At 32.6% G+C, this 25,328-nt stretch overlaps 1 protein-coding gene across 1 annotated transcript; it reads right to left on the reverse strand.

The window, feature by feature from the left end:
• Positions 1-486: 486 nt before the first annotated feature.
• LOC145330648 (compound eye opsin BCRH1-like) lies at positions 487-8,688 on the reverse strand. The gene is made up of 12 exons (XM_080175313.1): positions 8,576-8,688; positions 7,657-7,800; positions 7,094-7,220; positions 6,234-6,321; positions 5,682-5,733; positions 4,939-5,015; positions 4,059-4,124; positions 3,446-3,528; positions 2,805-2,887; positions 1,781-1,918; positions 1,227-1,312; positions 487-664 (listed from the first exon to the last, which is right to left on the reverse strand). Exons 1-12 carry the CDS (start codon positions 8,666-8,668, stop codon positions 589-591), a joined length of 1,113 nt encoding a protein of 370 aa, XP_080031439.1. The 5' UTR covers positions 8,669-8,688; the 3' UTR covers positions 487-588.
• Positions 8,689-25,328: the final 16,640 nt, after the last annotated feature.

A 25,328-nucleotide genomic window follows, 5' to 3' on the forward strand; every position in this document is an offset into this window, starting at 1 on the left:
TTACAAGAGCCGAGAAAATCAGTTGTGAAAAATAAAAGCGGCTTTTATAAGAGCCAAGAAAGAAAACAGTAAAAAATTCGAACTATGACGTCAGAAAAAAATTGACAATTAACCAATGAGAGGCCGCTATATATTTTACCACAGTGAATACTGGCTTCTTATTGGTTAATTGTTAATTTTTTCTGACGTCATAGTTCGACACTTTTACTTTTTTCCCCAAGAAAATCACTTTTCCCCAACTTTGTCTCTTACAGACAGACATACATTTGAATGTAGCTTTACTACTAAACAGAATAAACGGGAGAACATCGAATTCTGTTCAGTTTTCAAAAAAGATTCTGATACTTTAATTTTAAATGCGCATTTTATTATTCGCCAGTGTTAATGTTTTTCCTTCAGTCTTAAACCTTTCACAGCGCAGCTAACAGGCTCAGAAAGAATTTGAACTATTTCGCAATTTAGCTTATAATGAATATAAGAATTAAGAATATTATTTTCCTTTTTATAAGGCATGCTCTTTTATTCAATCATAATTATTACACTACACAAGACAGTAAAAATATATAGTAATATCATAGAAAAGATTAATTATGCAGCAACAGTTTTGGTTGGGGTGGCGACGGCTACAACTTTTTCCTCCTCCTTAAAACACGGCAAATGTTTCCTAAAATAAAATAATATTAGTTCTACAAATCTACAACCCCCCATCCAGCCAAATTCAATCAAATCTTATCCGACAATGAAACTATAAATTTTATAAGACATGAGATCAGGGATCTTAAGGGATAGGACAATGAACTATAAAATAATATACATTCCCAATTATAATAAACAAAAGCATCCCTTTTGTAGATTAAAATTATTTGATGTCAAGTTTGGAAACTGTATTAACGAATGACTGAACGAGATACTTTGGGAAACAGTATGCAATTCAATCTGGTTGTCCCCTCCCTGCCTTAAGATATTTATAGACATCTATGAAAGATTGTGACTTTTAAAATAGGTGCTTACTCTGTAACCTACGAATGGATCAATGAAAATCTCTCTCCCTATTCCTATTTTGTTTTAAAAATGGCTTCAAGTTAGGGTGTGCTATCCCTGCAGGCTGTCCTAGCCCTAACTTAACCTAACCTAACCCAAAAAAAGCATTTATGGAAACCGTTAATGAACAACCTATAGACAAAGTGAATTAAAAAAAGCTATGTTATTAATACTGCGCTTCTAACCTCATGGCTTCTCTGAACTTAGGATGAGAGACAGCAAATACAATGGGATTCAAACATGATACACACTTGGTCATCATTGAAGGAATCTAAAATAATAAAATAATTAATCATTTTCTAGCGCAGCAATAACAGGTTAACAACACCTTAAAATTGTTTCATGTTTTACGAAAAGAGAAAGTAAATTTAAACAAATAAAAGGCAGCCAAAATTCAGTTAAATGAAAGTTTTAAAATATGTTCGTACAGGTAGGGATCTAAAGGGATAAGATAATGGTCGATGAATTGATGTACATTCTCAAATATCATACACAAAATTATCCCTTCTGTAGATTATACTAAGTAGTTGAAACGTTTGTATATTTATCTCAATGAACCAACCAATCAAACTTCAATAAGGGTCCCCCCAAATTTGTTAAGCCAACGAATAAGAAAATGTTATTATAAATTTTAGGGACCAGTGAAATAAGCAGCCAATTTTCCCCTATCTCCTTGGCGTACAGGCCTTTGTTAGGTGATACTTTATTAAAGAGTAGCATGGTTGTATGTTTACTTTACCTGTGAAGCCAATGGACTAAGGCTGTTCCTATCTCCAAACTGGCCCATCATGACCACAACGGCATACGGGGTCCAGGTAAGGTACCACAGGATCACATTGGTCAGCGCTACCTTGGCTATCTTAAATTCTGCGCTCTCCTGAGAAGAAAGGGAGATAAATAGATAAGAAGATACAGATCTTAGCTATGATTATTTTGGATTTGATATTCCATCAAAATTTTGCTTATTTTACTAAAAGCTATTGCTGAATTTGCCTTTTGTGCGTGACTTCGAATCTAAGCTGAAACTGCGTTGTTGTGGTAGTCGGATAGACTGTCCCTTCCTAGAGCATGCTACGCTCCGACACTCTCGATAAACACGCAGGTGTTTAATCTCCACCCAGCACATTCCTCAACAAACCCTTTTTCTTTTGTTGGCCGCCAGCTTAACGCAGTCAACCCTACCAGCCGCCGACGGGGGAAGGGATTGCCCCTCCCCCCTCATGTTCCAGCCAACCTACCCTCTTCTGGGGGACGCCAGTCTTACCCCCACACTAGCCTGCCCTTCTGCCTTTCACCTGGACAGCATTTCCCCATTCTCTCCATACCCATTTTCTACCTAACCCAATATCTGTAATTTGTTGTATATAAAGCGATTATTTTGTTATGTGTAGTTAGTTCTAAATAAATCCTCAAACTGTAACTACTTGGAGTATTTTATTGATAGAATCATTAAGGCTAGGGGCTCTTTCGCCAGACTCACCAAATAGGGCTTGAACTGCTTCATCCCTATTACATTATAACTAAAGACTTTTAAACGTGAGTCAGTTGTTTTGAAATAATAATAATAATAGTAGGAAAGGAATGTCCTGACACTTTAGCGGGCCTATATTTTTACTTACAGAAGTTCCAGATATGGGTTATGAATTCAAAAACAGCTGGGATGATTAAAGCTATTGACATATAAATTTGGCCATAAGAATTTTATAATTTTTGTATAACTTGCTTGGCATAATTGGTTGTTTTCATCCTTGTTAAATGCCTACCTCGTTTCCTTTATCGTTTCTAAGACTCTCAACATTCATTTTCTTGGCTTGAGCTTTCATAGATGCCTCGTGGGCCCACACAGCCTAGTGCGAATTTTAATGTTCATCCAATATCCAAATGAGTGTACGTACATTTCATAGTGAAAGATTGGAAAAAGTCAATAAGCCGGTTAATTTTTCAAGCAGTCAGTGATGGAAATGGGTCATATAGAGATGCCTCGCATCTAAAATAAGCATGATAAAAATATTCTTTATTTAAAACAAGTTAATAAAGAATGTTTTATCTATATATGTTATGACAGGGGAAAAGTTGTCGTCAATTAATCTTGCTAACATGTACTCATTTACTAGTTAGTTCGTTCATCCAGTAAGGCGGGATGGGATAGGGTTAAGGGATGAAAGGGGGAGAATCGTTATTTTAGCCCGCTACGTGTTTTAGAAAATCTGGTGTAAGATCCAAGTAATTATAAATCCATTGTTTTTTTAACAAACCTTTTTATTGCACACAATACTTCCCCCCCCCCCCCCCATAAAACTGACACCTCTTCGTGCCAAAATGTTCTGGTATTTTTTGCACATCCCCCTTAGCAAAAACCTGTCTACGCCACAGATTTGTCCTAGCATGCATGTCAGAACATTTTCCTTTGCGATAGATGTATAGTAGAATAGAATAGCCGTTAGGGGAACGCAGTAACAGCAAGAAAACACAAAGATGGTGTAGCTTCTAAAACAATTATATTATGTTAGGTTAGGTTTTGTTCGAGTTGTCGGTCGACCTGTCTACCAGTTGTGACATTAACACAAAACAATCTTCTAAAAAAGCAACGTAATATAGATTGAAACTTTTTATAATACCCCTTTATAATAATTTTGTTCTAGAAGTAGAGAGGGTGGCTAAAACTGATTTATTTGACAAAAAAAGTTATGGAAAGGTATTCCGTAATTTGCTACCTCCATAGGACGTCATTTCCTACAAAGTACTGCAGGCCATATGCCATAAAAATAAGTTTTCAATTAAAAAGAAATAGCGGTTCCGCCCCTAACTTTAGGAGCTTTGTATTCAAATGGGTCGGGAAGAATAGAAATTAAACAAACAATCCCAAGAATCAAATATAAAAATAAAATAGCCTTAAACCATCCCGTAACCTAACCGTCCCAGCTTCCCAGAATGTAGAACCAAATTATTATTATTACCTTATGTTTAACTAATGGAGATAAAAGGATATAAAAATATTATAATTGTAACATATGTACTTGTTATTCCAATCATCAGAGTTATATTCGAAACTGCAGGATACCATTAAACCTTCCAGGGACCATCTAATAATAAATAAAAGGTTATTTTAATAACAATATTATACCATTGCATATATTTACTAAAGTAGATGGATGTGTGTTTAATTGATTTTTGAAGCCTTGTATTTTTCAATGGTTTTAGGCTATTTTGCAAGAGGTTAACCATGGAAAATAAGGTCAATACATATTTAATTTTCTATTTCAAAAATAAAAAAGTAGGTGGATATAAAGTCCATGAAGGTTTTAAGAGTCCCAGTGATTAATACAAGAAATCATAGAGGTTGTAAATTTCTTGCAGAATGGGTTGATTTTTAGAAGCGAATATAATTAGGGTCAATCCGTATGTCCGTCTGGAACGGATAGCTTTTTTCGTTAATTTAGGCATGTTATGATAGTCCTATCGATTTGAAACTTCGCATGGGGATTTCTGTAGTAGTGAGGTACGATTTAGAAAGCGAAGCAACTCTATAATCGTTACCAGAATGTCCGTACATTCATTTTAAACTTGTTGATTTTTAACTTTTTTAACAACAAACTTGTATGTTATGCAATTATCTGATTGATCTGATTTTTGGAATAATGACTAATAGGACAACAGAGTTCAATGTTATAAGCTAAGCATATCTAAATATAATCAAGTCTATAATCAAAACGTATGTATGTCCTTGAACATTAATATACATTTATGTTGTGATTTTTCAGTTCTGACACTCTACAAGTACGCCTGTTTCACAGCTAGCTTTTATGAATGTTGGTATCCTTGTTTTATTATTGTTAATGTAGATGCGCTACTACTGTATATAATTGTCCTTCTTTTATATAAAATAAATACTGAAACCTGCTCCATAGTTCCAAAGTAGGCCAGATAAGGATAGCAACTGGATACCCCCAGCAAAATACAAGAGCTAGTAAGGCCTAAAACATTTAAAAATATTCGAATATGTTAACTATATAAAATGAAACAAATACTATTTTAAAAATCACGAAACCTTATTTTCTTATTAATTGATGCGTATTTTTTATGTTAACTTGTGTCCGTCTGTTATGTTCTTTAAAGGCGTGTTAGAATCATCCTATTAATATGCAACTTTTTATGAGGATTCCTGAAACAATCAATTGCAATTATAAAAGCTTAGCAACTCCACAATCATTACTAGAAATCCTACATTAAACTGGTAAATTTTAAAATCATATTGATATTTATAAAATTATTTATAATAATTAAGTATAAAAAAGTTTAGACTTGAAAAGAAATTTTGCTTTGTCATTTTTAAAATCCCGGTTACCATTATTTTTTTTCATATTGTCGGCTATTTGATTTTTAAAGCTTTGCTTTTTTGGATGTTGTCATTCTTTTTAATTAGAATTAGATTTTGATTTAGCATATGAATTGATAAGTATAGTAGCATAAAAGGATGTACACACCACTCAAACCAAAATCGTCATAAAAATCAAAATGAGTGTTTTAATTTTATTTCAGGGGATCGGACACAACCCCTAGAATTTAACCATAGGGGCGGATACTAAACCTTTTTCACGCTTGTGGATGTGTTGATTATTAAAAATTTGTGAATATTTTACCTTTGTATTTGTGAATGGTTTAGCAGTTAATCCTCCAACAATAGCGTTATACCTTAACATAATTTTTTATTAGAGAATACGAAAATGTTTAAAATGGATGTACATTACATTACAATAAACCAAATTACCCCTTCTGTAGATTGAAATTAGTAGTGGAAAAGCTTGGACATTCAAAGATTGTATAACCCCAACAATAATTAATAAAAAATCCAATATCTTTAAGACAGCGATTTAAAGATAATGTTTAATAGCTATGGAGACCATTATGATTTACAGACCAATGTCATATCCCTCCCTTTTTAAAAAGTTGACTTTTCTGACATACTGTCAGTATAATGATATTCTAATTATTACTTCACAGGAATAAGGTAAAGCCAACAAGCGAAATAAATCTAAAATAATATTTGGGGAGCAGACCAAACGACAGCTGAAAATTTCGCATTGATTTTGTGACTTTTTTCCAAATTGATTTCATGGTTGGTATAAGCTCATTACATCACACTAAATTTACAAGATTTATTGACATGAAATATTATTATTTATAGACACTACCTGTCATATCCAATGAAAACCAGTGTCCAGAGTGCGCACAGGCCGGTGATGCCGCCCCATAAACCATACTGGACACACCAGGTTTTACCTGAAATAATGGATTTATTATTACTTGGATCTTGCTCCAGATTAGCATCTACTCTAATAAAGTTAAACTTAAAGCTGGCTAAAATAACCCCTTTTACCCCAATCCTCTCCCCTCCTACTGGATGAACGAACTGACCAATAAGTGATGTCATTTAAGCAAACTAAATTAACGACAATTTTTCCCCTGTCATAATACCCACGTAAATTCTATATCCATTCCTATAGTATACTTTTTGTCAGTAATAAACAAAGTACTGGATCGACAAAAACTCGGTTTTTTACTGTATTAGTGGGATAATAATTGTCAAACGAATAACATAAATCACATGCTCTCTTTAAATTCTTTTATTTTTATAGTAGATTAAAGAAAAACAATGTCGTAAGACACAATTTTATACTTAGTTTAAACTATAAGATTTTTAGTAGCGAAGCTCTATAATTATTTTGGAATAAAATCTTTCTTCATGGGCATGGATATATTTAAAAGTAAACAGGGGAACTCAGGGGATAAGACTATGAACGCTAAATTAATACAAACACACAATTATCTTCCGTAGATTAAAATTATTGGGGGAAAAGATTTTGACACATTCTCTCATTCGTGTATTTTTTTATTCAATAAATTTTTTTTAATATAAACTATTATAATCTAAACTTTTCAACCAATAATTTTATCTACAGGGGTGATTAACTTTAGGATAATTGGGAGTATACATCCATTTGTCAGTCATTGTCTTATCCCTTAAAGTTAATATCCCTGTTGAGCTGCTTACCAAACATCCACCAGTTTTCATAGAACATATTGTAAGTGAGAGGAATTCCATTTGACATGATCATTAATATATCAGCAACTGCCAGGTTTACCACCAACAAATTAGAAGGTCGTCTTAGGCTAGGCTCCTGTTAGAAAGAATTGAATATTAACATCGTTTACATTCCTAAAATATACCTATATTTTGCCTACTAAAAGTAATCATGAATGACATATTATTGAAATGTTATTATAAAAGCTATAAAGCCAATATGACAAATATAATCGATTTATACTACAATAATACAAATGTTTCTAATTCATCGTAAATTAATAGCTTCGGAATCGATTAATATCCGGTGAATTAAGTTAATAAAAGATCAGAGATAGCATCATATTACAAACATTTTTCCACAAATAATGAAATTGTAAAAATCATTAAATTAATACTAATTTTGTTAGCCTATGTTTTCGGCCTCTTGGGGCTAACAAAACTGATTTTATTCTTCTAATTTTTAATTCTAATATCCGCGGAAAGCTGCCTTTAATACGATGCAATAAATATTAAATAACTATTAAAGTTACCTTCATATACAAGTATAAAGTGGTGCCATTGCCAAGAAAGTTGATAACAGTGAGAACACCAAAGAATATTCCAACTATATCATTGATGAAGGGATGCATGGGGGCCTGGTTCAACCAATGCTCAGACGACATTTCCTGCAGGTCCTAAATAGTGTATACCCTATTGCACTTGGAATCATTTGTTGACTTGCTATTCAAATTTTATTTGTTGATTATTTAGCATTTATATCATACAGATTGACATAAATCACATAAAATTGTTAAGTCGTTGCTTTAAGTGTTTTTTTTTTGTAGTTATGTCTAGCATGATATGACTGGAAATACATTAACTATCCAACAATATATGCAGTATACCCAGGGCGGAAAGGAAATTAAAATTTAAATTACACCAGTACCCACAGATTTACAAACAAGAACATTGTATCTTATTTAAACTTTGAATACTGTTATTAAATCTTGATTATTTGGTTCAAACTTTTAGTGTTCAAACTTTCCAACCAATTTTTTTAATCTACAGAAGCGGTTATTTTGTTAATCCTCCGTTGTCTTATCCCTAAAGTTCACTGAATTTTAGATATTGTATTATTTAGCAGAGGGGGGGGGGGGGGGGAATCATTCGACTGTTTCTTACACTAGTCTTCAAATTTTTATAATAACTTTTTCTTCTTTGTTGGTTTACCAATTTTAGGGACTTTTATTGAATTTTGATTGTTTGCTTCATTAAGTTGAGTGTCCAAATGTTTCAACCACTAATTGACACTAATTTGGTGCATCATAATTGGTGATGTACGTAAATTTATCGTCCATTGTCTAATCCCTTTAGATCCCTGATAATTCAAGCAGATTTTAAAAGATATGGTTGCTTTAACTTGAAACCTTTTACAATTAAATCTATATTTTTGTTTTGTTTTATACCAACCTTTGGTAAAATATCTCTCATGGTGAGTCCATCCTTGAACCAGAATCCATAATATGCGTCCAGGTAGGTATCTGGTATCCGCGAGTGGGACATTTTTATAATTAAAAAATTATACTTCTAAAAAAGAAAAAAATAATTAGGGAGTTGACATTGGACTGTAAATTATCTGAACTGTTAACCTAAAGTTTTGTAATAACAAGAAAGACAATATCCATAAGTGAGCTCTAAGGAACGAACAATAAATCTTGTTAAAAAATTCTAAAGATAATGAAAATATTATTAGAGGTTCTTAATAACAAATTTCATCTCAACAAGATTTTTCCGATGTTTTAAATTGTCGTCAATTTAGGTGGCTAACATGGACATCATTTAATGATCAGTTAGTTCAACCAGTAGTAAGGGAGGGGATGGAGTAAAGTGGGTGAATGGGAGATGCATTGTTAATTTAGCCAGCTACAAGTTTTAATTTATTCAGAACATAAAAGTCCAAGAAATAACAAATCCAATCAAATAATATTTTGTAGGAATATATATAGCAAATAATGGCAACAGACAAACTGCTTCCAAATTTTTTTTTATAGTATGGTATTTCTACTTTATTAAGGATGCGCCCTTAGCATCTAGGGGCTATGTATTCCAAGGGGTAAGAGGTGTAGAAAAAATAGTCTAAAATCAACCCTGGACCTATATATAGTTGTCTTAAAATAGAAAACTAAATAGGTTCCAATTCTACAGCTACAGACAGAAGACCATACTATTTTTATAATAGAATAGACAAATTTATCGAAATCTGTTTTATAATGGACCACTGATTTGAAGTACAGATATTACAGTAAACTGATATAAACATGCAGAGACAATCTTATTTTATATCTTACAATCCTTGCATAAATATCAAATAAAACAATTATTGAATGTTTGCATGGCTTCTTGTTTAAACAGCGCAGCATCATTAATATGAAGGACGTCCGTCTATTGACATTGGTATTTACCTATATGGTGGTATATTCGACCTGTTCTTTAATTAATTGAAAAACAAGTCGTTGAAAATCCAAGTTTGAAGGTGTTGATGTCTTTTAACAAAAGGACCACCCTCAACGTCACAAAAAACGGTTTTTGATATTATAGCCCCCATAGGGCCTTTATGAAAAATTAAAGACCATTATTTCATACAATTTGGGGTCGGAGATTCTGAATCTGGCGTCCATTTTTATGTAGCTGACCTTCTTCATGCCGAAAAATGGCGCCAAAGTTGACTACCCTTCAAAAAATCCGCGAACAACAATTTTAGCAAAATAAAAATCTACCAAATTATTTTGATCATAAGATAGATAGATAGTTAGATTTAAATAAATATAATTAATTTTTTCTTTCTTAAACGCTGAGAGAGAGAGAGAGAGAGAGAGAAAGAGAGAGAGAGTGAAAAAAGGAGAAAGAAAGACAAAAGGAAATAATTATAAAAGAGAGAAAGAAAAGATATTTTTTGGATAAAATGTATAATATAATATATAAAGATAGAGAGATAAAGTGAAATAAAAGGTAAGAGACAGAGAGAGAGAAAAGGGGAAAGAAAGAAAGAGAGAGAGGGAGAGAAAAAAGTTGAAAAAAGAGATAGAGAGGGAGAGCGAGAGAAAAGGAGAAAGAAAGAGAGAGAAAAGGAGAAAGAGGGAGAGAAAAGAAGAAAGAAAGACAAAGAGACAGAGAGAAGGAGAGAGAGACAGAGAGAGACAGAGAGAAGGAAAGAGAGAGAGAAAAAAAGGATAAAGAAAGACCGAGAGAGAGAGAGAAAGAGAGAGAAGGAGAGAGAGAGAGAAAAGAATAAAGAAAGACAGAGAGAGAGAGAGAGAAGGAGAGAGAGAGATAGCGAGAGAGAGAGAGAGAGAGAGAAAAGGAGAATTAGAGAAAGAAAGAAAGATAGAGGGAGAAGCAGAGAGAAAGAGTAAGAAGGAGAGAGAGAGAGAGAGAGGGAAAGAGAGAGAGCGAGAGAGAGAAAGAGTGAGATAGAGAGAGGAGAGATAGAAAGAGAGAGTGAGAGAGATGAAAAGTGAGAAAATGTGTTAGATAGATAAAAAGAGAAAGAGGGAAAAAAGGAGATAGAAAGAGAGAAAGAAAGAAAGAGGGGGTTAATTATAAAGTGAGAGAAAGAAAAGATATTTTTTTGAAAGAATAGAAGACCTTACGTGTAATCTCCTTATAATAAAGTTTGTTTGTCTTGTTTGTCTAAATGTTTGTCTATTTGTCTGTCTATTTGTCTGTTTTTTTGTCTATCTGTTTGCCTGTCTGTTTGTCTGCCTGTTTGTCTGCCTGTTTGTCTGTCTGTTTGTTTGTCTTTTTGTTTGTCTATTTGTTTGTCTGTTTGTTTGTCAATTTGTCTGTATGTTTGTCTGTCTGTACCGAAGGATCTCGCTAAACGCTGAACCGTTATGGTTCTCCTTAACAGGGTATCTTCTCATAAGTTCTGGTAATTAAAATATATTTTTCAATCATATTTTTCTAAACATGACTAATTTCTTTATTGATGACATTTAATATAATAGTAACAGCATTTTGTTTTAAAAGTTAAGAAGTGTACAAAATTTTAACTTTTAAAATTTTTAGTCAAATGCACAATATTTTATCAATTTTTTCCAGACTATGTTTTTAGATCTTTGTTTGATTGATAATACCCATATTTTCCATGTGCCCAACCTATTCTAGCCATGCGGGACCTCTCCTTTCGGCCCTTCATGGCTTTATAAATTTTTAACATAATGAAAATGCCAAAAGTAAAGACTATGAACATGTCTAATATACATAATCATATAGTACCAGGAAGAAATTTACATTCAATTATGATAATCTTTGTAATCTTTTTATATAAATGGAGAAAAAGTAAGGAAGTGAAGTTAAAAGGACACTATCAACCTTTGTCTGAAAGTACTTATTCTTATTTTAAGAATTTTTACTAAGGTAACAGGATGTTTGTCTGTGTGTTTGTACCAAAGGATCTCGCTGACCGCTGAACCGATCGGGTTCTCCTTAACAGGGGAGCTTATCATAGGTCACGGGAAGGTTTATAACTATTTTGGGGTAGGGTACTACCACCCTCCTAAGAGAAATCGCCCCTAGAAAAAAAATTACCCCCCCGAAAAAAAATAGTTTTAAACTTTTTATTTTAAAATCTAGAATAAAAATTGTGTTATCAAATTCGACTCTCCCCTCCTCAAGTACCCTAGAGGCCTCTAGGGGCGTAGCCGCTAGTTCTTATAATAAAGTAACAGGATGTCTATGTGTGTTTGTATGTTTGTACCAAAGAATCTTGTTCACCGCTGAACCGATCGTGTTCTCCTTAACAGGTTAGCTTCTCATAGGTTCTGGGAAGGTTTATAACTATTTTGGGGGAGGGTACCACCACCATCCCAAGAGAAATCACAAAAAATCGAGAGAGAAAAAATTCCGATGAGAGACTTGAACGCAACAAAGAAATTATTTCTCAAGTTATATATTTGAAATAAAAAACGACATTTAAAGTGCCACTAAAGGCCTCTAGGGGTGTACCTGCTAGTATGTCAAAATAATTTATTTAGGCATGTTAGAATTGCCCTATTGATTTCAAACTTTGCATGATGGTTCCTGTAGAAGTTAGGTACGATTTAGAAAGCGTAGTAACTCTATAATCGTTACCAGAATGTCCCTACGCCCATTTTTAACATGTTGATTTTTTAACTTTTTTACGACAATGTTTTATGGGATATAATCATCCGATTGGTCTTATTTTTGAAGTACTGATTCCTATTACAATGTCAATAAGGTACAATATTTTAAGCGAAGCATCTCTAAATCAAGTCCTAAAATTAAAGTATGACTTGATACATTATCATGTATTACTATTTACGTAGTTTTTTCAACAAATTTACTTACAATTTTCTTTCGACTTCAATACATTTATATTCTGATTATTCAGTTCTGACACTCTACAAATGTTAATGTTCGTTTGTCCTACCGTTCCAGGGCTTCGTTTTTATGCATATTATCATCCTTGTTATGTTTAGGTATAAATGCTTTGTTAAAGTCAATCTTTATGCTTTTTCTACCAATTAGTATGCTGCGAGGGAGGGGATAAAGCTAAGGATCTCGCTAACCCATATACTGATTTGGTTCTCCTACTCAGGTTATGTGGTATTTGATATTTATATGCTGGTGATTCAATTGCGGGGAAATAAACATGAATTGTAAAGGTTTAACTCTAACAGCGCTTTGAGTGAAGCCCCCAGAGGCTAGGGATTAAACCACTAGTGTGTGATACTAAAAATAAGAAATTTATACTTGCTCCAGTAATTCTACTGTCCATGTTATTTTCGACTCGACTCCTAACAAATCGCAGGAAAGTGTCATGTGTGACGTCATAAAAATACGTCTAAAATGAAAGAATGAAAAGAGAAGTGGAAAAGGAAACTCATAAAAAAGGGATGGATAATAGACGTATTTCTATGACGTCACACATGACACTTTCCTGCGCTTCGTTAGGAGTCTCCTTATGATAAGTACACAATTCTGTGCAATCAGTGCATGAATAGAAACCTACCAAAAGAGGGGAAAAACATAAAAATTATCACCAATATATAAGATATTCAGTACTTTCACACAAAGTGTCGGTTGAGCACTGATTACCCCTCCCACCTTGACCCTTATTTTTTAATTGAATATAAAAAAAAACTAGTTGAATATTGAAAATATTGGAGAGTAGTTTATTCGGATGATGGAAAGAAAACGAAGTAGCGGGTTTCGTCGTATTATCACAGTAACCTTTGATTAGGTAAGATCAATGTTAACGATTGCCACGTAGGGTTAGAGGAAAAAAGTTATTGTTAAAATACGACGAAACCCGCTACTTCGTTTTCTTGCCATGGTCCATTTTTTCATATGCCTAACCCTTGTGATGCCCCTATTTCATTACACTTGAAATAAGAGGAGGAGGGGTGGTGAGGTATCAGGGTAGTTTGTGGGAAAGCGACAGATATTCAATGTTGTGACTAAAACACCTTTCGATTTTCTAGGAAGTATGCAAAATTAAGCATATCATTCACTAAGGTTGCTGCCGCTAAATGTATGTGTGGTGAGTAAGATCTCGTTCACGGTTTGGCCGATTAAATATAAATTGATATTTGTGCCGGGCAAATTTAATGCTATTTTGAAAAGGTCGATTCCTCCAAAGGATATAATGTATGTTAAAATCATAGATGTTTTTAAGCAACTTTTATTGATAAGATAAGGTTTAGGAACTACTGTAATTTACAGTCCATGTCTTAAGAGAGGGAGGGGACATCGGACTGTTTATTACACTGGTACCCAATGCTTTATAACTACGTTTTCTTATTTGTTTGTCCCTGATAATATTCTTCCTCCCATGGATTTCTTGCTTTGCCGAATAGAAATAATTTTGGTAAACTGGTTCTTCAACAAAAATTGCAATACAATGATAAATATGCAAATTAGTATAAAACATTTGGATAATGGAAAGAAAACGAAGTAGCGGGTATCGTCGTATTTTCAAATTAACGTTTCTCCTATCCCTAGCCTCCTCTGTGGGGGGCTCTAACTCGGCAAGACGCCTTTCCTAACCATGCGGGGTAATTATTAACATATATGTACCTAACCGGCCTAACCCAAAATGACGTATCAAAAGCTACTGTGAAAATACGATGAAACCCGCTACTTCGTTTTCTTTCCATGATCCACCCATTTAAATTGCATATCAAAATAATGCAACAGGACAATGTTTGATGGACTTTTAAACCTTCTCCCAACTGTGCTCTATAAAATGAAGGTTTGTATAGTGTAGTAGTTGAGATATTACAGGAATATCGGAGTCTCCTTGGATTGTCTTTACACGAAATGACAGTCATCTTTTTTTTTACTTCAAAAAGGCATCAGTTTTAATGAAAACTTATCTAGTTTTAAAGAAAAGATAACCCTAAACCTTCTCCCAACTTTGTTCTATAAAATGAAGGGTTGTATTGTATATTTTACATTGTATAAGTCCAATTATTAATTGCATTGTGTGCACGCGCGCAAACAAATGTTTATACAAAAATATTAAATTTTGTTTAATAATTCATAAAATATTAAGTAATTTAAGATTTTATTATTAAAAGAAACAATAAAATTGTAGTTCATTAATGGATATATTATTACTTGGATAATGTACTAGATTTTCGATTACTCTAATAAATTGGAACTTTCAGCTGGCTAACGATACCCCCCACCAACCCTTTTTACCCCATTCCCTGGATCTTGGACAAAGTAGCTTCGGACAAAGTAGCTTCAGACAAAGTAGCTTCAGACAAAGTAGCTGCAGGACAAAGTAGTTTCAGGACAAAGTAGCTTCAGGACAAAGTAGCCTCCTAAGGAAAGTAGCCTCCACTGTTATTAAAGGTCATGGTCGCAGCGCTTGGCCCCCTGGCCTGCCTAGTTTCGGGCGCTCGGCCCCCTAGCCTATAATCTAACCTAACATAACCAAAAAATTGTATAAACATTATTAAAAATTTGTAAAACAATATCAAAAATTGTAAAAATCTATAAACCACTTTTTGCAAAATCCACGAAATTCTAACCACCTATGTATTATCAGTTGATGATATTTTTCTTAAATGAATGTTCTGAGGCTAACATAGGTTAGGTTAGGTTATGGGCTAGGGGGCCGAGCGCCCTTGGCTAGGCAGGCCAGAGGGCAGCGAGCTGCAGCCATATTGGAGACTATTTTTCTTAGGAAGCTACTTTTCTTAAGTAAATGTCCTGAAGCTACTTTGTCCTGGAGCTACTTTGTCCTGAAGCTACTTTGTCCGAAGCTACTTTGTCCAAGATCCCCATTCCCTACCCTCCTACTGGAGGAACGTTCTGACCAATAAATGAGGCTATTGTAGCAACGAAAAAATCTCCCCTGTCATAATATCCTCATATATTATATTCATCGACAGATTAATTTTAAAAGTTCCAACATTTAATAGGTCAGACATACTTACTTCCCCTAAATTAGGGTGATTTCGCTACTTTTAAATGCCTTTTTTTTATATATAGTATAAACACTGCGTAAAGACACTACTGCGCTAATCATGACGCAAATGTGTGCGTAATATACAGGGGTTAAACAAATTTAATTTAAGTTCCATATTTTGAATAATGTTTTCTTAACAAAATAATAAAATAAAATAAAAATTGCACAAATAATTTATTTCCAAGGAAGCATATTTTGACGGAAAAAATTATCAAAATTTCCCACAGGTTTTCTAAGGGCGGTGGTAGGGGGTGGCGGTAAAGAGGTACATCGGAGGTGAAAACGTGAAAATAGCAAGATGGAGGTGGTAGGAAGAGGGTGCGGAATGAATGAACCCACCCTTGCACACTCCCCTTTTGGCTTTTTTCTTCTTTGCTGCGTAATGTGCTTTATATTGGTTGGTCTTAAATAGTGACACAAAATTTTTAGTTCTACATTTATTATGACGTTAATGGTAAAAAAAAATTTTTAGATCATATTAACAATTTATGCCCAATTGCAACTTAACATGATATGTAGAAAATGCTGTTTTTAGGTAAATGCATTCCTTCTGTTCTAACTATACGTGCCTGTCTTTGAAGCAGTAGACGTATTAAAAATAACGCTGGTTATGTATAGAAAGGAACCAAAACATCAAGATACAAAGTTTAAATTAAACCAAGATGTTGAGAGAGTAAAGCTAATCTTTATAAGACGCTTCGCGTATTAAAACCTACTTTTTTGAAAAAAGTTGCTACGCCCGTAATCTTTAGAGGCTCTGTATTCGAAGAGATAGAGAGGTGCTTAAAGCCATCTTCAGACTTAAATCTTATAATATAATGGCCTAAAACCATCACAGGGACCATGCAAACCTTCCCGCAAAGGGAGAACTCAGTCAGTTCAGTAGTTGTTGAGATCATAAGCTTTTGACAAAAAACCTGGTTATGTATAGAAAGGAACCAAAACATCAAGATACAAAGTTTAAATTAAACCAAGATGTTGAGAGAGTAAAGCTAATCTTTATAAGACGCTTCGCGTATTAAAACCTACTTTTTTGAAAAAAGTTGCTACGCCCGTAATCTTTAGAGGCTCTGTATTCGAAGAGATAGAGAGGTGCTTAAAGCCATCTTCAGACTAAAATCTTATAATATAATGGCCTAAAACCATCACAGGGACCATGCAAACCTTCCCGCAAAGGGAGAACTCAGTCAGTTCAGTAGTTGTTGAGATCATAAGCTTTTGACAAAAAACCTTATAATAGGATTGTTCTTGTTTTTTTGTAGCACCCCCCTAACCCCGTGCTTGTAGCCCTAGGCTGAGAAAACATGGAAAATGGAAAAAAAGGGACAATTCCTAATTTACTTAAGAATGAAATTCTCAGTAATATTGTAACACACTAACAGTGAATATGTAAAATAATGTACTTATATGTGCATTTGTCATTTATTAAACAAATTAAATTTATATGATTGTTAAAACTAAATATATAGCGAATATTTTATATAGCAAAGCTAATCTATGAATAACCTTGTTTGTCTGTCTTTCTGGCCTTCCGTCTGTCTAGTGAATTTTTCTTCTATCTGTCCCTGAATTAAATTAATAGATGAATAATAGTTATTAAAAGTTAAAAATAACTTTAAATAAGGAAAACTATGAGCAAAGTATCAGCACAGAAATGTCAATAGTTTACATTTAATTTAGTTGTTGAATATGACAATGTTAGAAAATTCTTTACAAATCTTCCAATAAACAAGAAAGTCTTATTCACTTTACATAACTGTGAAACAAGCATGACAACGTTCATAGAAGGGAAGCTCTAAAATCAAAAGAAAGGACAAACAAACAATAAAACTTGTAGATTGATAAAAACTTAATTAACAGAACATTAATCTATCAGTCTGAACAAATTTGTACATAAAATTGCGTAAATACAGGATACAGAAAAGCACATACTTTCATTTCAGGATTTAATCATATAGATGACTCGCTTATAATATTGTGCCATGTTGTCTTGGGAATCACTATTCTAAATATCAGATTAATCAGATAAAAGTTGTTGTCAAAAGTTAAAAATCATATTTTAAATGGACGTAAGGACTTTCTGGTAACGATTATAGAGTTGCTAAGCTCCCTAACTATTATGGGATACATCATGCAAAGTTTGAAATTAATAGGACAGTTCTAACATGTCTAAAATAACGAAAAGAGCTAACTGTTTAGTATGGACGGACTGAAGGACCGACCCTAATTATAGAACAGCTTCGCTAAAAAAACTAATAATTATCTTTCAAGCGCAAAAAAAACAAGTCAATAGAACAATCCCCAAATTAAAAATAGTCTAATTTAAAGAAAGAAAAAAAACAAGATTACATAATTATTTTGGCACTAAAATTGCCTCATTTTTTGGCAATATTATTTGCAAGCAATGCAATAAAACAAGAATGGCAACATCTTGTAACAACCAAGCTTATTTAATGAGACAGTAGGACTAACGAACATTACCATTAAGAGAGTAGCAGTAATGAAAAAGAACGGCTCTTACACACAAAGTACCTGGTGAGCACCTAAGTACCCCCCCCCCGCCCCCCCCCCTCAACGTCTTTAAAAACTATATAAAAGGTGGGAGGAGGGAGATTAGTTTTATTCTTATGCCACCCCCCCCCCCCCCCCACCCCTCTCCTTCGTTGATTAAAATCTTCATCACAGCTCTTTAATCAATAAAAAGATTCTACCATATTTAAATTTTTAATTGGAGATCTACAAATTTCTGACCGACGGGAAAAAACCCTAAACTAGAAAAGCTGTGCATAAAATACTTTTAAATGAAAATCTTTTGTAATGATTCATATTTTTTTCTATAATCAGAAATTGCATAGCCAAAGGCTGAACTTTGATAGCAATACATCCGCTAGGTGTTATTTTTAAAAATTGTAAAGAATTTTCTCGTATTCATTTGAATCCGGTGGATAGGAACCGGTTATCATCCATACGAAAAAACTATGTCTAGCATTGTATTATATCCAGCTTTCTACGAATATAGAAATGTACAATCATGAGATTAAAACTAGTTTTTTTAGCCGGTGACTTCCTCACCTCGGGGCTAAAAAAACTAGTTTTAATCTCATAATTGTACATTCTATATCCGCGGAAAGCCGTTTATAATACGATGCGAGAAATAACTATTCCTTCGAAACCGATTATAACCGATTAATATCCGCTCGATTAGAACCTGTTCTAAACAATATTATGTATCATTTTAACATCCGCAGAAAGCTGTCTGCAATTCGATGCAATAAATAACATTTATATGAATTATTATCATAAAACTTTCATCTTTTGGTTCATTCATTCAATTAATCTTTTAGCTAACTTTTAAAAAGGTTTGAATGATGTTTTTAACTTATATAGGTTTGCTATCTGTTTCGAAAGAATTTAACATATCATTTTTTTAGATGGCTAAAGATTTTTGTCAGTCGGTCAATTGTCTTTTCAGCCATGTTTCTATTTTAATTTAATTACGATAAAACAAAATTACCCCTCTTGTAGATTAAAGTTATAAGCGAAAAAGTTTAAAAAATTAAGATCTAATCAATATAAAATAAAAAGTTCCCATAGTATTTAAGCTAACGAATAATAGATAATGTTTAAGAAGCCTTTGGGACTTGTGTAAATACAATATCCCTTCAAATTATGGGGTTTTAAGTAAAAGCTCATTTACATTGGAAAATGCGCAAGTTTTCATGAAAACTAATCTTGTTGTTAATCAAAAACAATTGTATATTTTTATTTTTGAATGTGTGAATTTCATGTTGTCCTTAATGAACTTAGGATTAACCCATGCAGTGAGGGAGGGGACATTACATAACATAAAATAACATTACATTTATTTAACTTTAGCATAGTTAAATACATTTAATAACAAGGATGACAACATCCATAAGTAACGAAGCACAAAAAATCGTGGATGGAAATACGTAAAAGTAGATTTAAAGCGTATTTATTAAAAACAAGAATAGATATATTGGAAAAAATAAACACGAAACCTTGTTTTATTTTTAATGATGACGACGGTTAAAGTAGATTACATAAAAGATTCTCATAACAATGGGAAAAATTATTTTGATACTGATATCCCAAAAAAGTTTGAAAATTGGATCAAAAACACCAAATATATGGGAAAATGTGTAAAACATATAAAAATAGCCAAAAACCTGATAAAAGGCAGTCTGACCGCCATGGTTGTTTTCTTTAAACGACGGGAAATTTAATTTTGATATCTATAACTGAAAAAAGTTTGAAAATCGGACCATAAACACTGAAGATATGGAGAATCATGTGAAAAAATACAAAAATTGCCTAAAACCTGCAAACAGGCAGTCTGGCCGTCATGGTTGTTTTCTTTAAACGACGGGAAATTTAATTCTTATATCTATAACTGAAAAAAATTTTAAAAATTGGACCATAAACACTGAAGATATGGTGGAAATGTGAAAAATACAAAAATAGCCTAAAACCTGCAAAATTGCAGTTTGGCCGTCATGATTGTTTACTGTAAACGACAGGAAATTTAATTTTGATATCAATAACTGAAAAAGAATTTAAAATCGGACCATAAACACTGAAGATATGGAGAAAAATGTGAAAAATACAAAAATAGCCTAAAACCTGCCAAAAAGCGGTCCGACCGCCCTTGATGTTTTATAGTTAATTGTGCTCCTTAATAATGGGAATGTTGTCAAAAAATTTCAGCTGTCTATCTTTAATAGGAGCCGAGAAAATCACGTTTCCCCTATTCTGTCTCATGACGGACGGACGGACGGACATTGTGAATTATAGAGTAGCTTCGCTACTAAAAATAGAAATTATTAATTGTAATACAAAAGTAAGGAATCACAAAGTCAACTAGGACCGTATAAATGCGTAATCCCTAATTTGTTTATTAGATTTTGTTAATACTTGGAGATATTTGTTCGTTAAGGATTTTAGATAATATTTTCTTTACAAAAATTAAAAAAAACATATGAAAATAAAAAAAAATTATTAGATAATGGACAAAATATTTTTGACTATTATCATTGGTGATGTACATACATTTATCGGCCATTGTCTTATCCATTTAGTTCTCTGGATTAACCTTAACCTTAATCCTAAGGTGTTGTTAGTAGCGAAGCTACTCTATAATTCGAAATGTCCGTCCGTCCGTCCGTCCGTCTGTCCGTCCGTCTGTCCGTCCGTCTGTCCGTGTAAGACAGAATAGGGGAAACGTGATTTTCTCGGCTCCTATTAAAGATAGACAGCTGAATTTTTTTGACAGCATTCCCATTATTAAGGAGCACAATTAACTATAAAACATCAAGTGCGGTCGGACCCCTTTTTAGCAGGTTTTAGGCTATTTTTGTATGTTTCACATTTTTCTCCATATCTTCAGTGTTTATGGTCCGATTTTCAAAATTTTTTCAGTTATTGATATCAAAATTAAATTTCCTGTCGTTTACAGAAAACAACCATGACGGCCACACTGCCATTTTGCAGGTTTTAGGCTATTTTTGTATTTTTCACATTTCCACCATTTCTTCAGTGTTTATGGTCCAATTTTCAAAATTTTTTCAGTTATAGATATGAGAATTAAATTTCCCGTCGTTTAAAGAAAACATCCATGACGGCCAGACTGCCTTTTTGCAGGTTTTAGGCTATTTTTGTATTTATCACATTATTCTCCATATCTTCAGTGTTTATGGTCCGATTTTCAAAATTTTTTCAGTTATAGATATCAAAATTAAATTTCCCGTCGTTTAAAGAAAACAACCATGGCGGTCAGACTGCCTTTTATCAGGTTTTTGGCTATTTTTATATGTTTTAAATATTTCCCCATATATTTGGTGTTTTTGGTCCAATTTTCAAACTTTTTTGGGATAAATACACTTTAAATCTACTTTTACGTATTTCCATCCACGATTTTTTGTGGTTCGCTACTTATGGATGTTGTCATCCTTGTTTCTATTTTAATTATCATTTTCATTTAATTGCACTGTGGGGCAAATACACTAAAAGCTTCAGGATTAACTAGGGGATAATGAACATATATTACTGGCAGATTTTCAAGATTAATGATAATAAAAAATTACTTTTTAAAAAGGTATCTTTTTAAATCTAATAATATTTAAAGTGCAATTTAGCCAGCGAGGTAGTGAACATTGAGCTGTATATTACACTAGTACCCAAAGTTTTGTAATAACGTTTTCTAATTCGTTGGCTTAAACTTAAGTGACTTTTATTGAATTTTGATTGGTTGGTCCATTAAGTTGAGTGTACAAACGTTTCCACCATTAAGTATAATCTACAGAAGAAGGAGTAATTATGTGAATTATCATCGGGGATGTACATCAATTTATCAGCCATTATCTTATCCCTGAATTTAGCATATTCTTGGCAAATCACAAAAAAAAAATTTTAGTCTTGTTTTGCCCCATTGTGCTCTGGTAGGAATAATAAAAGAGTTAAACTAGAGTAACCTGAACGTATTATCAATCCTTAGGATTTTGGCTGGTGCATAAAATAAGAGGAGGCATAAGATTCAATCCCTCCCCTGGAGATCAGACATAGACTAGCAAAATATCATAAATACAAAATTGAAGCATGGTAGTTTAAGGTTTCTATTAGTAATTATAAAAAATTGTAATACTTTCAAAATATGCAAAAAAAATCAAGATTTCAAAATCTTGCCTTCTAGTTTAAAATAGTAAATTTTTACAATTTTCATTTTTCGTTAAAACATATAGTTGATTAGTCTAAACCCAATAGCTCTAATATAAACTAATATTAAATTATTTTACTAAGGCCATGTAAGTAAGGGTAATGATATTGATATAGTGGGGGTAACTAGAGTAACAGCATGATAACAATACATCATTTATATCAAATTAACATCATTGTCTTAGTATTAAATTAATGCTATATGTGCTTATCTTGGTTTTAGTACCACCATTCAAAGTCATAAATAAAAAGGGCAATTATGGCAATAATTACCTTATGTAGTTACTAGCGGCTACGCATCTAGAGACTTTGTATTGAAAAAGACAGAGAGTGGCTCTAAAAATGGCATTAAACCATCCCAAGACTTAAATCTAAAATTAAAATAGCCTAAAACCATCACAGGACCTTCGTGAATAAAGCTTACCTACTATAGAGAACTCCAAATTCTATTTTAAACCATCCTTTAGAGGCTAACGGTAATTTTAAAAAACAAACAAACTAAAGTTTAAATCAAAATTCATCTGCCGATTCTTGATTCAAGATTTTAATAATACGATTTTGTTTACAATTACATTCCAATTATATTTGATATAACTAAATTCCAATGCATTTAATAATATGCAAAGACTAAAGGGATAAGACAATGACAGATTATTTTATTTACATCCCCAATGATTATACACAAACTTAACCCATCTGTGGATAGAATAAGTGGTTGAAATGTTTGGAAAATCAAACAAATAAACTTCAATGAAGTTCCTTAAGTTGTTTAGCTAACGAATAAGAAAACGTTTTAATAAAACTTTTTGTACTTTTGTAATTACAGCCTAATGTCCCCTCCTTCTCTGAATGATATGCCATATAACTTGAGAATAACCGGGGTCAAATTATAAAACAATTAAAAATGGCATCTGCTCTATTTATTACAAGTGCATATGTAGTTATGTTAGACTGGTTCAAAATCAAACAGAAAACAAATTCACAATAGGCCTGGACACTAATCAAGTAATGAACCTAGCCTTAAAAGTTAACCATTACATTTTTTGTGATAGATGCCCATATAGCTATACGTTAACAATTTTTTAACAGACCGATAGAACAGAAACTCTGGGTATGTCCCAAAAACAATCTGAAAAATTAAATGCTATCTAAAATGTATAACTGACAATAGTAACAAATGCTTGACTTGACCTTTTCATTGAAAATATTGTGATAATTAGTTATTGCTGGACTATTAAAAGAAAAACAAGGATGACAACATCCATAAAAGCGAAGCTCTAAAAAAGTTATGACAAGCGAATATTAACACTTGTAGAGTGTCAAAACTGAATAAGCCGAACAATGTTTAAGGACATACTTACATTTTTTACTTGATTTCGAGATGCTTCGCTTATACCTTGTGGTAATAAGAATCAGTAGAAGTTTATCCCATTATATAAAGTATTATGCTTTTTTGTCTGTAGCGAAGGATCTCGCTAACCGCTGAACCGATATGTTATCCTTTATATTGAGGATTATTATAGGTCCTGAGATGGTTTTAGGCTATTTTAATCTTACAAATATGTATGGATATGGTTTTAGGCTATTTTTTGCCCTATCCATTGAAATATAGAGCCTCTAGATGCTAGGGGTGGAGCCGCTAGTTCAATATAAAGCAAACGTTTTAACTTCATTTAAAACATAAACACATCCCTTTATGGTTTTTGATCCATGCTAATTTGTTATAAAGTAAACTATATCCTATTTATTACATGGTTAATCTATGAGAATTGTATTACCAGAGGGAGAGAGAGGTCAATGTTAACAATTAATAAAAGGATATATAATATTACTAAATCACAAAAGATTGTTCAAACAGCACAAACTGCGCATTTGCTTTACTTTATTATCATTAACCTAACCTTGCACCTTTAAGAATATCTTTTTTAATAGAATAAATAAAACCTGCCAAGGGCCTATATAAAGCTACTCTAAAACTAAGAGGTTAATCAGTGCAGTCATTTTGGAGATCATAACGAACGGATGAAATTGTCATTATATTTTTGCAAATATCAGGCTCCTAAAAGGTTGTAATAAATGCGGTATAGTAGTAATAGCTCATTATTAAGGTTTTCACATAATAGCAATGTTAATATTCTGAACAAGGTCTTATTTAAACTAATAAATAGTTAAGGAGCGCGGATTTTCCAACAATTCAGTTTTAGCAACACAGAACTCTGAAATTTTCTCAGCTGATTTCTTAAATTTGCACCTTGATTTAATAAAATATTTGGTTAATATGTTAAAGTTCTCAGTCAATTTTGTGGATGCATGTTGTCATCCTTGTTTAAGTTATTTCATAAAGTTTTGATAAAAGGATGTTTAAGTTGGAGAAAAATTTGAGTAATTTTTAATTTTGAAATTTGTATTTAACAAAAATGAAGATACTTTTTCTACAGCCCCCCCCCCCCCCTCCCATTAAAAAGAAAACTGAAACTGAGAAACTCCAAAATGCAACAATAAGATGCTAGACCTGTAGAAATCTACATACATTATAAAAAATTTAAATATTATTATATAAAAAATCATATAATTGGTAATAGGCTACACCCATATCACCTTTTTTTAAAGGGAGAAAAATAGTTCATGAAAATAGCCTAAAACCATCCCAAACAACTGTAAGAAGTTTTCCAAACAAGGAGAACTCTATCGGTTCGGTTAGCGAGAGTCTAACATTTTATTTAGTTTAATGAGTTTCATGAAACGTTGTTTCTCTTGTGGATAATTTTTATATTAAAACCCTTTTGGAGATCTTAAAAGGAAAACACAAACTTCAAATATGATTTAATATCCAATAACTTAAAAAAAAAGAATAATAAAAATGTTATAAATTTATTTTATTTCGTACTTTCCTTGTACTTACAAGAAAAAAAGTTATTTAAATATAATATATCCTAGAACCTATAGCTTTCTTTTGAAGTCAATAAAGCTTCTTTTCAAAGCCAAAAA

The sequence above is a fragment of the Acartia tonsa genome, chromosome 10 (assembly GCF_053477335.1).
Source record: "Acartia tonsa isolate MP-2025a chromosome 10, ASM5347733v1, whole genome shotgun sequence".
NCBI classification, from domain to species: domain Eukaryota; kingdom Metazoa; phylum Arthropoda; class Copepoda; order Calanoida; family Acartiidae; genus Acartia; species Acartia tonsa.